The 13,399-nt window shown below is 39.1% G+C and overlaps 2 protein-coding genes across 4 annotated transcripts in view; one reads left to right on the top strand and one right to left on the bottom strand.

Moving 5' to 3' along the window:
- Nucleotides 1–1,718: 1,718 nt before the first annotated feature.
- LOC143349686 (mediator of RNA polymerase II transcription subunit 20-like) overlaps nt 1,719–13,399 on the top strand; it is a 182,047-nt gene continuing 170,366 nt past the window's right edge. The window contains exons 1-2 of one of the 2 annotated variants that reach the window (XM_076781097.1): nt 1,719–1,810; nt 2,101–2,243. In XM_076781097.1, the coding sequence (XP_076637212.1) occupies nt 1,797–1,810; nt 2,101–2,243 (157 nt within the window). In that variant the 5' untranslated portion in view covers nt 1,719–1,796. Of the gene's footprint in view, nt 1,811–1,884; nt 1,997–2,100; nt 2,244–13,399 lie in introns of those variants that run through there. The other variant, XM_076781096.1, reaches the window with a different exon arrangement.
- The window catches only part of LOC143349685 (facilitated trehalose transporter Tret1-2 homolog), a 145,761-nt gene continuing 143,998 nt past the window's right edge, over nt 11,637–13,399 (bottom strand). For both annotated transcript variants that reach the window (XM_076781094.1, XM_076781095.1), the window contains 4 exons: nt 13,025–13,309; nt 12,679–12,931; nt 12,255–12,595; nt 11,637–11,777 (listed from right to left, as the gene is read on the bottom strand). In XM_076781094.1, coding sequence (XP_076637209.1) covers nt 11,640–11,777; nt 12,255–12,595; nt 12,679–12,931; nt 13,025–13,309 — 1,017 coding nt within the window. In that variant the 3' untranslated portion in view covers nt 11,637–11,639. The remainder of the gene's footprint in view (nt 11,778–12,254; nt 12,596–12,678; nt 12,932–13,024; nt 13,310–13,399) is intronic.

Below are 13,399 nucleotides of genomic sequence, written 5' to 3'. Positions count from 1 at the left end.
TTTCTGTTACAGTCTAGTTCCTGCAGTTTGTGTAAAAGCAACGTTACCGGTACACGATCAACGACATGATGCGTAAAATCTGCTTTATTATAACAAGTGAGTATGTACCTATACATATAGATTTGTGTATTTTTGTCATTTATAGATTCAGTATTAAATTTAATATTATTAAAATGATATAATATTTTGAAATGGAACAATTACAATTATTAACACAATATCTCCTATGAGAAACAGAAAAGTAAGAAGAAAAAAGAAAGAAGGAAAGCATACTATTGTTTATTTAAGTGTTTTAAGTAAGAAGGAAAAAGAAAGTAGGAAAGCACACTATTATTTTGTTAATTATTTCAAGTAAGCAGTAGTGTGCCTTCCTGGTTTCCATTTTCTTCTTACTTTTCTGTTTCTCATAGGAGGTACTGTATTAATAAAAGTAACTGTTTAACTAAATAATATCACATTATGTTATATTGTAATAATATGATTGAAACTAACTTACTTACTTATACTTTTATTAAAATACAGTATTTCCTATGAGAAACAAAAAAGTAAGAAAAAGAAGAGAAGGAGAGAAGCACTCTAGTGCTTTTTTAAAACAATTAAGTAAACTATAGTGTGCTTTCCTACTTTTTTCTTCTTGTTACTTAAAACACTTAAACAAACAATAGAGTACTTTCCTACTTTCTTATTTCTTCTTACTTTTCTGTTTCTCATATGAAATACTGTGTTTTAATAAAAGTAAATATTCTCAACCCATTATAATACAATGCAATATAATATTTTTAAATGGAACAGTTATTTTTATTAAAACAGAGTATTTTCTATCAAAAACAGAAAAGTAAGGAGAAAACAGAAAGTAGAAATGCACACTCTTATTTATTTAATTGTGTTAGGTAAGCACTTTTTTCTTCTTACTTAAATCAATACTATAAATAATAGTGTGCCTTCCTACTTTATTTTATTATTCTTACATTTCTGTTTCTCATGGAAATACTATGTTAAGAGAAGACATATTATATTATTATAATATAATATAATATAATATTTTCAAATTGAACAGTTACTTTTATTCAAACACAGTATCTCCTATGAGGAACAGGAAAGTAGGAAGATAAGGAGGAAGTAGGAAAGTACACTAGTGCTTACTTAATTGTTTCTTGGTTCTAATCCCAGTTTTTCGTTTAGAAATTTTGACGACCGCACGCAATGCGATTGGTAAAATCAATGTTCGGTTCATAAAATAATTTGTTAATTGTCGAAACACAGTCGCTTCGAATAGGTTATCGTTTGCATTTTGTTACGTTTATATAAAAATGATATTTACAAATATTTAATCTTAGTTTGAAATTTTCAATATTATCAAAGTGCTTTGATCAGGTTCAAATGTAGAGTCTTTTGTATTAGTTTAAAAATGTGTATTTTTTCTGTAATTTCATTTCCTACCATAATAAGCGCTATAATCATTTTCTATAGTCTGTTGGTAATGCTGCGAGTGATAATGGAATATGCTAATGGGGCTCTATAGCCCCAGAGAAATAGGCCGAAAACATACATTGAATGCAACGCCTACTCGTATATCTCGTTTGTGGTTATATTAAAATTTAATTGATAAAATAGTTCAATCGCGTTGTAGAGTGCGCCACATATTGTCTTCGTAGCGCCATCCATCGAGGTTTAACGACATCGAGCGACAACACCGGGAACGAATTTAAGTTACGCGCGTTCTTTCCTTTTGACAAGTGTTCTGTGGTGTTTTGACGCGTCCCGGCGTGTTCGACTTATAAAACATTCTCGTAGACATGGGTGTCACCGTGTAAGTACTTTTATAATCCAAAACACTTGTTATAATCGTTCGTACACATGATTCGTACGAACGCGGCTGTTTCATTTTACGTACTGTACGCGCTTATCGACATTTTTGACGTTTGGAGGTTATGTAGCGCGCCTAGCACATGTTAGAGTGCAAAGAACGTTCTAGAATATTTCTATCGTTGCAATGGTCAGTGCACGCTGTAAACGATACTAATTGTCGCGTGCCTTTAAATGTAATAAAAACGAGTGCTCGTTGTCTCGCCCGTGACCGGCATTTTGTGTATTCGTCAGGTTGCAACAGTACCCGATGATAGAAAACAGAACCGGCCCGCAAACAATCGAGTTTTTAACGAAGAGAATTGTCGCCCTCGGTGCAGTGCAAACCGGTCAGTTCCTGGTAGATTGCGAAACCTACGTATCCGTGCCGCAGTTGGGTGAGTGTTTCCACATTTTGAAATTGAATATTCGGAACGTCGCGTCCCGTGTCGGGCGCGGCGTAGTGCGTTGTCTCGAACACAGATGGCCGCGAGTATACCTTTACAAAAGACGCTCGATCGAAACAATGAAATCTTTCGCTTTTATGAAACAGCGATGCATCGAATTTGAAAATAGAAATATTTAATATAAATATACGTGGAGATATCACGATGATTTTAGAAAATTATACTGTTTAGGGAGCAGTAGGTAGAGGTTAGGACGTAAATAAGAAAATTAACTATGGTTTGACGATTATATCTGCTTTCTTTTGGCATTTACGTAGGTGTATATGGATTTCTATACAAACACGCAATAGTTTGGTTCCGCCGAAGGTCGTTTAGCGATCGTATATCCAGTTCATTACTTCTAGAGAGGTACAAACGCAGACGCTAACGAATTATGACTTAAGTACATCCATACTTATGCGTAACATAAATACACGGCGCATCCGTTCCGGAAGTGCACGTCTCTTTCGCTGCGGATTTCACGCCACCGTATCGGCAGGATTGTTTTGTGCTACTCGTATTTCTTCGATCGACTTTCTTTCGACAGTTGGTTCCTCGCAAATCTGTATCGATCTCTACTTTTCGTACCGACAAAGTCCAAACAATCCAATTTCTTTTTTTTTTACCGTCTTTTTAAACGACCAAAGTTTTCAGCGCGTGGACTCGTACAGACTGACGCAGCTACGTTTAATATAATCGGAGATAATCGTTAACGTCCATAAGGTTGACTAGGAGAAGCCTAATTTCAATCGAAGAATCACGAATTTTTTTTTTTGTTTTCTCTTTTCAAAGTCGCATTTTATAGTTTCCTATCGCGTAGAATTCACGTGGTCATTCGATCGAACGTTCAACTGCTATAATCGCGAGTCAATTGCCTTGCTTCCATTCGAATTTCGCGCGTCCATCGATCGCGTCGGCGATGGCGCCCGAAATCAAACATGTTTGCTCTGTAAAGGTACAAACGAACTACGTCTAAGCGTCATTACAAAAATATTAAATCTAGCAAGCGAAGCTAGGCGCGACCCTTTCAGGCTAGGATCAGATATATTTATATATATATATATTTTTTGTCATATATGTATGTATATATTTATAGTACTGTATATAATCTTAATGTACGTAGCTTTTGGAAAATACGTTCTCGGAATATTCTCTTCTCGATTAGCGTATCTACAACGTTTGAACATCCCTCTTCGGTGACGGCCAGCGCTTCCTTCGAGTGTCCCATTATTGTCGTTAACTTGTAAATAATTCCCGATTAAATTATTGTCGATAAATAGAAGACATAATTATGCATGTGTATATAGCCTACTTGGCAGACCGTGGCGACTTTAATGCCCGAATGTGCTACCATTCTGTCTCTCAACGATCGAAACTTTCCTTTTTCCCTAACTATTTCGTTTTTTTTACATGTTCATTATTTTTTGTATGCAACACACTTAAAAGCAACTTTCAATTATCCTTATCCTTCGTACATGTACAGGATAAAAGTATTCGTACAGCAAGGACGTGGAAATAAAACGAATTATATTATGTATAAATAATTATACTTAATTATATGTAATTACATATTATACTCGAACTTTAGAGGAAACAAATATGCAGCAAGAGGAGTTATTACAATACTGTGTAGTTAATAATTAATTCAAAATTCATATAAGGATGACAGTTTCACGTTTCTTAGTTTCAGTTGAGATCTTTTTACAACAAGGAGTACGGTGAGTCGTAAATACACGGTTATATTTCTATTTATGTTCTTATATACATTTTATATGTGCATTCACATATTAAATACAGTTTTCTTCAATTTTTCTTTACATATTGGAATATCTATCTGTTAATTCAATGTAATTAACTCATGTTTCGAAACATTGCTACCTTAATATTATTTTGTAGTCAAATTTATTTTTACGACCAAAATAACAGGACATATTATTCTTAACTCTGGTCTACTCTTTCTTTCTTCTTACAATACATCGTATTTATATAATTTTATTTACGTAGGAAATTTCGAAACTACTTAACCGTGTAAACAAATCGCTTTCTGGATACTTACAAATAAAATTAGTATCGTACAAATACTTTCGTCCTGTTGAAACGTTATCCTTAAGTGAATTTTAAATTATTATCGTTTCTTATAAAGTGCAGTAACTTTCGTTCCTGCGTATTGTTACTTGATTTTATGTATAATATACAATTATATATATTAATTACACATGAATAATTTAGGAATTATAGACCTTTTTATGTCCACGTAATTAGCGTACGAATATTTCTGTCCCCCACTGTATATACAGCATAGAGATGAGCAAAATTTCATTCCAATAATAAATGACGAATACAAAAATTCTATATCAATTTATACGCAATGCTTATTCGATGGAAAAACTTTCATTCTTTAAACGTAAAATATAATTTTACTTTGCAATTCAGATTATAATTATTATCGAACTAATAAAGGATAGTAAGTTATTTATCTGTTCTCGGTTACTCGAAATTTTTACCTGAATAAGTATTTTGCTCATCCGTTATATACAAACGTACACAAACACTCATGATACACGTACACGACGCGCGTGTGATGCGGGCCACGGATTAACTTTTCATTTTCCATTCTTTGAGCGAAAAATTTTGATATTGGGCGAGATGGAATTTTCTATATACGCATAAAATTGACGAATTCTCGGTGAAATTTGGAAAGCTACTCTCACGATACAATTTCTATCGTTCTATGGGGTTTAATTTTTTTTTTCATGTGGCCATTATTTTCTTCATTATTGATGTTTCGACGAACATATATTTCTGATGGACGATCTACGTAGTTCCAAACGCGTTGATAACAAATTTCTGTATTGCACCTGGCCCGTTGTTACCCGAATTTATCGACGACTGTGAATAATTACGAGTTCCAGAATCATTGTATTTCGAATCGCGATCAAAATTTCTGCCCTTCCCAACGAACGATCGAATTCTTTTCGCCCATCGACCACGGCCTGCATCAAACAACTCACGGATCCTCGATCGATCGCATAACTACGCGTGCAGTAATAAGAATTATATCTGACTTTCGACTCGCTAATCGCTACACCTACGATTACGATAAACCTTCAATTCACGAGAGTGCGCAGTGCAGAGTTTTTGTTTCCTCGCTGGGTTAACTTAGCTACTTAATCGAAAGAAGGGCGCTCCGATTAATTGGGAGTAAGGTCGCTACGTAGGTAGAACAGGTGTTCGGTGAGATTACCGCGAACTATCGCGCCTCCCTCGACGGCAGATTTTAAAAGATACTACATATACTTTTGTTCGGCGCAGTATACTAAAGAAAACGAGATACTCGTTATGATGGTCGAAGAATCTTTCTGTACAATTTATATACAGAGTTGGGCAAAATTTTATTCCAACAGTGGATAACCGATAAGATCAACGTATAGCAATTTCCTCGAACAGCTGCATTTTTATCTGTTGCTTGTGAAATATATAATTTAAATTTTTAGAGTAATGGGTAAACAGTTATTTACCTTTGTCTCTAGATAAGAATTTTGCCCATCTCTGTTTGTATATTATAGAATACAGAAGTATTTTCTCTCTCTCACACACACACATTCTTTCTCTCTCCCTTCCACTCATTCTCACTCTTTCTCTTACTCTACGTGCACTCGTTTCACGAGCATTACACCTGCGCTAACTTAAGTGTATAATTTGTTATTCAATACTGCGTCCAAGCCCTTGAGCATCGTAAGATTCATTTAGATATGAGAGTCGAAGGTGCTGCGCTCTTTGCGTTTTGTAGACAGTGACGCGAAAATTAGATATCTATTAACTCTCAGATATGTTTTAGTTTACATTTTTTTCTTCTTTTTACATTTACGAGACCGAGATAGAACGTAGGTAGAATAATTTTTACGGGGGGGGGGGGGGGGCGAGAAAGACGCAGATTTCGTTTCTTGGACCGATCACTGTCTACAAAAGTAATCATTTTTCTTGTTTTTTTCTTTTTCAACGTTTAAGTACACGATTTTTTTATTCTATACAGTGCAGAACGAGCACCTTTCGTTAGAATATTGGATATGGCAGGGATATGACTCACGGGTGTAAATGATTATAGATGTAAGAAGTCCTGCCGTTAGACTGCACGGAAAAAAATATTATCGTCGATCTAGATGGAAAGTAAACCAACAATAATCACGCGTGTTCTTTTAATATAATATTACGATTAATCGCGCGAAATGTGTATCGTTGATACGCTAAGATCGACGTCCCTGGTCACGGGCACCCGATTCAATTACAATTCATTGAAATCGCGATTCGACGATGCGAGTAGAAAAATATCAGAACGATCAAACCGATACGACTTTCGAATTTCATTCACGATTCAACGAGTTTCTTTCGTTTTTGTTTCTTTTTCTTCACACACGCGTCTACGAAACAAGCATGACCCGTGAAAAATATTTTCGTCCGTGAAGACTAGGCGCTCGATCACAGATGCAGACATCGTTTCCGCGAAGTTTCGACGCTGACGTTCTACAAACTATATAAAAATACAAAATACAAATGCCGTTTTTTTCTCTTTTTTTTTTATACTCCGAATACCTCCCCCCTAAGAGACGCGCGACTCCTATCTCAAATTCGAGATTGGATGGTATCATTGCACGAATGGTTATTCTATACGAACGCTTATACCGACGAGAATTGTAAAAAATTGCGTGATCGTCGGCGGCAACAGTATCTCCACGTCGACGAAAGGTAACCTCGATAGATGTACAGTGTCTCGAAAATATGTACGTAACGATTACCAAATGGTAAAAAGTACAAGAATGCTCGTAGCGATTTATTTAGACTTTGATACTTTATAACCCAAATTATTTTTAGCTTCTGAAAGCAATTTCTATATTGCACAATAAACTATCACATTTTCTTTCTCGAAAAGTAAATGAAAACAGCAGGTACAAATTAATGGATGCATTATGCTGCATTCAAAACATAAATACAAACTGATTTCTTCTATTTAAATTACTATTTTAATAAGTTATTTAATTTTGTTTAATATTATTGGGTTCTTCAACGTTCATATTATAAAGAAAACTATAAATACTTCATAACATAGTCCTGTTAGTCAAATATTTTTAACTTTTAATACAAACTCACGTTAATGAATGGTATCGTAATTTTTGAATTTTGTTTCGAATTATATGTATCTTTAAAAAGATTGAGAACTTGAGACACACAAAGTAACTTTCTAGCAACAAATATTCGTAATTCCTTTAGAAAAAACAATCGTGCTCCGTTTCCAAGTATTTTTTACTTTTTCAGCAATTATTATGTTATATCAACGTTCAGACACTCCACATTTAGGTTACCAGTTCGAGACACGACTGCCCTCGACGTTACAAAAAAGACGATCCCACGCAGAAGCCGTTTTTGCCGAATTCCTACGGTTCCCACGTGTTTTGGCAATGGCTAAATAGTATTGTCGCAATGTTTGTTCGTTCTGGCGTCGCATAGTTCGACAGCCATGCGTCCACACGAACACGCGCGTGTATACAATGTACAACGATAATCGATTTACACAATAGGTACTTAGTATGAAAGATAGTACGCGTGTATATATATATGTATAGTATCTACAGTTAATATTGTCATCATTAAGTCAATGGCCCCCCGCGCTAAATCTTTAGAACGAGGCCCCGAGTGTGTTTATACTTGCAATTCGACGTAAAATATTTCATTCAGCGTGTCTAATTTCTCTCCGTTCTACGTTCTTTGTCGGTTAGGGCAGGGGTGACGAACTTCTTTTCCCTCGAGAGCACGAGAGTTCCACTATTAACAAACCGATTCTCCCACCATCAGGTTCCACACTAGTTAGGTGCTCAAGGAGCCTTCGTCTCGACTCTGTACAGTGGGCATAGTGGGGGGCAGTTCTTCTACGCTTATGCGACACAGAAAAGTAGGGGAAGACGCGAGCCATCAGTTCGTCACCCCTCAGTTAGGGTATTACGTCTCGCGCTATACAAGGGTTTCCGTAATTCGAACAAAGACTGACTTTTTGTCGAGAAATAAGTCGAAAACGCGAAATAGAATTTTTTTGTACGAGTATCCATTCTTGAGGCAAACTATATTAGACCAATTTGTAAACACGTCTTTGCAAACATTATTTTCCACTTTATACATCGTTATCACTCTGAATTACTTAATCTATTTTGTTGTTTTCTAATTTTCAATTTAAATTTGCTCTCGCGATCAAAGTGGTTTCCAAAAAATGAAAGAAATAATTGTTTACTCCGTATTTTTGTTTGGAAAAGAATTTTCATTACACGAAATGAAATATTATCATGCGCCGTGAATGTATAAAATTGGCGCATGCCCCGCGTATACTCGAATTCAATTATCTCAAAAGTATGCCTCCTACAAAAATATTTTACTCCACACTTTCGACGTATTTTTTGACAAAGAATCGCCTCACTTTCACTTGTAACACTTACTTCACAAATTACGAATCAACATTAATTATTATGCCCGCGCAGATAGCGTTTAATCGGCGAAAAAATAACTCGAGTCGCTGCATACGCGGAATAGCATTTTCAGCGTTCACAAGTTACAGCCCCGATTTTGGCCAGCGAAACTATAACCGCTAAATTTAATATACACGTATATCAGTCGTTACGCGTTTGAAAGAACGAGAATTTGATTTCTGGAAGAAGTGAAATCTGCTTTGACGCTATCATCATCTACGAGTTTTTCTTTTATTTTTCTTTCTTTTCGTATATTGTCGCGATTTGAGATACGAAGACGTTTACCATGAAAATATCACCGTGAAACTTATAACGCAAGAAACGTCGATCATCGACGAACCAGTCTATCGAGCCTATTCTAAGTATGTACTACTGTTTCCTTCCTCTTTTCGTGTATTTACATACGTCTACTGTAGTTGCGTGCTCTCTGAGAAGGCACGTTGCACGGAAGAGCGTTCTTTTGTCCCGACGAGATCCTTTCGAGTGCAAGTCCACAAGAATTTCGACAGTTACGAGAGTTACCGAAAGCAACATACGGCTAATTCATATGCGCATCTTGGTCAAAATATTGTTCGACGTTTCAAGGCAGATACGAAGATCGCTACTACAAACCGCGCGATTTAGTTCTCTCCTCTAATTCACGCTCGACTTCGCGTTTATATCGAAAACTGAGCCGTAAAACTGGTCAAAGAAACAATGAATATTAAATTTCTCGCCGCGCTCTTACGAGTATTCGTCTAAATGCTACTTCGTATAAATTGTACCATTTCGATTACGCGATACAAGTCTTTAGAATGTCAAGTATTCAAAGAACACGGTTGAGAAAAAGGGATTCGTAGATAGATTCTGACCAAACCTACACACCAGCGATTGAGTTTTTAAATATTTCGAGTGTCGTCTCTGGATAGTGGATTCTTTGCATTTGCGGTGTCTGCGAATATGAAATTTATATGCTAATCGTACACAGAAAATGAAGGGTGTTAACAAAAATGTAGGATCTTTGTCAGGGTATCGATTCCTCGTACGAATATAAATCGAAAAGTCCTTTTCCATTTTGTAATCCGAGGCTTCGTTATTGAGATACAACCAGTTAAAGTTTGAACGCGTATTTTCCGCGCCTGAATGCGCGTATGCGCGGCTACATAAATGGCGCGTATCGGGAATCCCATAAGTACACTTTAACCGTTTATATCTCGGTAACGAAGCTTCATACAGCAAAATGGTACAGGGCTTTCCGATTTCCATTCCCACAAGAATTCGATACGTACAGAAATCTTAAATTTTCGTATACTCTGTATACACACATGGAAAATGAAATATCATTATAATATTAACTTATAAAATATATTTTGCATTTCTGTATTAACAAACGCCGTAAATGCGTGAGATCCCCAGCCAGTCGTTTATGGAGTAAACTCAAACAGCGTTTCCCAAATCGCTCGAGAAGGAACTTAGTAACCTAAAGTCACCGCTAATGAGATCTCATCCTGACAGAAATTACATTCGTTTTAATACCGCAAAGAAACAGTTCGGATTCAGGACGTTACCGATGCTCCCGTGATCTCGTACGACAGATTCTAACATTTCGAAGGAACATCCGAAATTTCAAACGTATTCTAACGGTCGTGAGCCCCGTTTCCCGCACGTCGGTCGAGAGATCAATCACGAAATGCATTGGAAGAACGAGCGTCGCGATTGGGTCATTGATCGGGTTCAGCCTTCCATACAAATCACGAGTCGGTGTGGGTGGATGACGATCACCCGATAAGGGGACCCCCGACCAGTTGTCGACCCTGTCATTCCTCGTGCATCACAAGTAACACGTTTTGTAATAGATAAAGGCGACCGTGTCCTTGCCGAATGTCCTGCACTCTCTCTCGTAATGCACCTGTCCAGGCTCGTATCTTCCGCCCTGGGTGTATTTGTCCAACCTCGACAGGCTTCTGTAGAGTCTCAGATAGTCATCTTCGAGTTGGTCCTCCCGGTATCTTCGACGCCTGTAACCGTCGTCCCACCTGTCCCTCCAATCCCTGTTACCGGGGGACAGAAAAGACGAAACACCAGGACCCCTGATCCTGTCGTCCAGTTCCAAGTCCGATAGGTCTTGCAGGCTCTTCGGGTAACTACGACGCCACTCTAGCAAACCTGACTGATCCCTGAAATTGATGGTTCTGCTTCGTCTGGGCAAGGTGGAGCTGTAAAGCCTCTCGCCTCTCGCGTGGCTGATACCGTTCCTCAGGATCGGCTTGGAGACGCTCAGATCGACCAGTCCGTCTCTCCAGGCGTGCCTGTCTTCGTACGTAGCCGCGTAATCGCGCCTTCTGTCTCTTCTGGGTAGCATCTCCGCATCGCGATCGACGCGATTTGCGTCGACGATCCTCTCTTGCGGATAAACGTTCGAGTATCGTTCACGATGGCTCCTCTCGGTTCGTCCGCAACGCTGACGATTCTCCTGGCGAGTGTCGTTCCTTTCTATCGGTCGACCGGGTAACCGATAATCGGCTCTGATCACGTCACCGTTGCTCCTGTGGGTCGTCAAGTTGCTTCTGGAACTCTCGTCGGTGGAACGACGACCCGTGAAGAATCCACGGGAATGTATGAAGCTCTCGACGTTCCTCCCTATCCTGTTCGTCTTTTCCGCGAAGATGTTGCAGTAGTCCGATAACTTTCGATGACTGCATCTGTTGTCTGGCGTCTGACAGGACGTGGTTGGAACGTCGATACCTGGATTTGTATTGTACAGATCCCGTGGATCGTGTTGATTGGGATAAGCCCCCCCTGGTAGGGGCTTGTTGGTCTTCTCCAGATTCGACAGGCCTCCTGTCAGCGAGGCCTTATACTACCGAGCTTGTGCGTATTCTGGGTTCATCTCGTCCAGTTGTTTCCCTTTCGTTTCTGGGACGCAACAGACCACGAAACACAAGCCGCACACCGCCACTGCTGCGTAGAACCAAAAGGCCCCGTGCAGCCCGAACGTCTGCAATAAATTACCCGTTTACGAAAGTTTTTCATTAATTCATTCTTGTTTGAATTAACGATTTCAGATCTCGTGAAAGGTTTTTAATATCTGGACATAAACAGTGATGATTGAATATTTTTAAAACTGGTCATGGTAGAAGACAAAGTTTCTTAACTTGTTTAACTATATTTGTTCAAGTGCCAGTTGAGTATTACAACTAACTGTGTAACCAATTAAGTTCGATCATATAGAAATCTGCTTATAGCTCCGTATTTAATACTTGCAAGTTGATAAAATCTGAAGCACTTGATCAAGCACCGAACTGTTTAACAGTGTCCTGATACCTGGGGTATAGTAATGAGACATTGAAGCATTTACGTATTGAGGTACTACAGAGGCAATAGGGTACTCGAGTAGAACAATGCCAGCTAGATATTGATATTCGGTTCAATGTTTAGACCGTTCTCCAGTTTTTCCGCGATGAAAGAGTCTCACCTGCTGAAAGTCCATGAAGAGTTTAATCCCAACGAACGCGCAGAAGTAGCTAAAGCTGGTGCTGATGCTCGAGCCGAGGCCGCGATACTCCAGGGGGAAGAGCTCGCCAATCAATAACCACGAAATTGGCGATATGCCCAGAGCCAGAGCTGTCGTGAAGACGAGCACGCAGAGCAACGGTATCCAGTCGTGCTGGCCGACAACCGCGTTGTCTGGATTGCCCAGATTTTGCGTCTGTGACATATAGTAGGCATAGCTGCCGAAACCTGCCAATGCCAATGACATGAACACGGTGCTTGCTATCAGAAGCGGCAGCCGGCCCACGATATCGATCAGGAATCCTGCGCGCGATAAAAATAAATGATTCTCTCTGGCATTTCACAAATTTCAAGTTTTTAATGTGGAATTACTCTTTTTATCGTACCTGATAACAGGGAAGCCAACAATTGCACGAAGCCAATCGCAATGGTCGCTCCGTGAGGGTTCATACCGCCCAGAGTTTGTCGGAATATAATGACCGCGTAGTAATTAAACGCGTTCGCCCCGGAAAACCTTTGGAAGAACATCAGACCGCACGTTATGGCAATTGGCTTGTACAATCGCGGCGTGAACATGCTGTTCTTGAACGTCAGCTCGTACTGCTTCGCCCTCGAGGCTAGAATGTTCGTCTTTATCACCTGCCACAGAGAAGTTATTCATTCGCGACGATACTTTGGGTCGCGATTATAAAGAGGAGACAGTTCTGCTTCGTGGAAGCTTTGTTATGTTACCTGGAGTTCGTGTCGTATATCGACGTGATCGCCGCGCAGCCACTGCAGACTGTTGGCAGCCTCGTCGTCTTTGCCATTCAGAACGAGGTACGAAGGCGTCTCGGGTATAAAGAGAGTACCCAAAAAGAGCATCGACGGCGCTACTGCTACCAGCAGCGCACTTTGCCGCCAGTTCATGTACGTGCCTGCTATGTACGACAATAACACGCCGACGTGACCGAGCACCTTTAGCATCGCCGATAGGCAGCCTCTGATACCCGGCATCGAGATTTCTGATATGTACACCTGAACCGGAGAAGAAACGTAGCTTCAAAGATTCGTTGCAACAGCATTCTTCCTTTGTCGACTAGGGTTACGTAAAAAACTACTCGATAG

This window comes from Colletes latitarsis, chromosome 14 (genome assembly GCF_051014445.1).
Source record: "Colletes latitarsis isolate SP2378_abdomen chromosome 14, iyColLati1, whole genome shotgun sequence".
Classification (NCBI taxonomy): domain Eukaryota; kingdom Metazoa; phylum Arthropoda; class Insecta; order Hymenoptera; family Colletidae; genus Colletes; species Colletes latitarsis.
The sequence above is the reverse complement of the archived record's forward strand: the minus strand, read 5'-3'. Positions and strand labels throughout refer to the sequence as shown.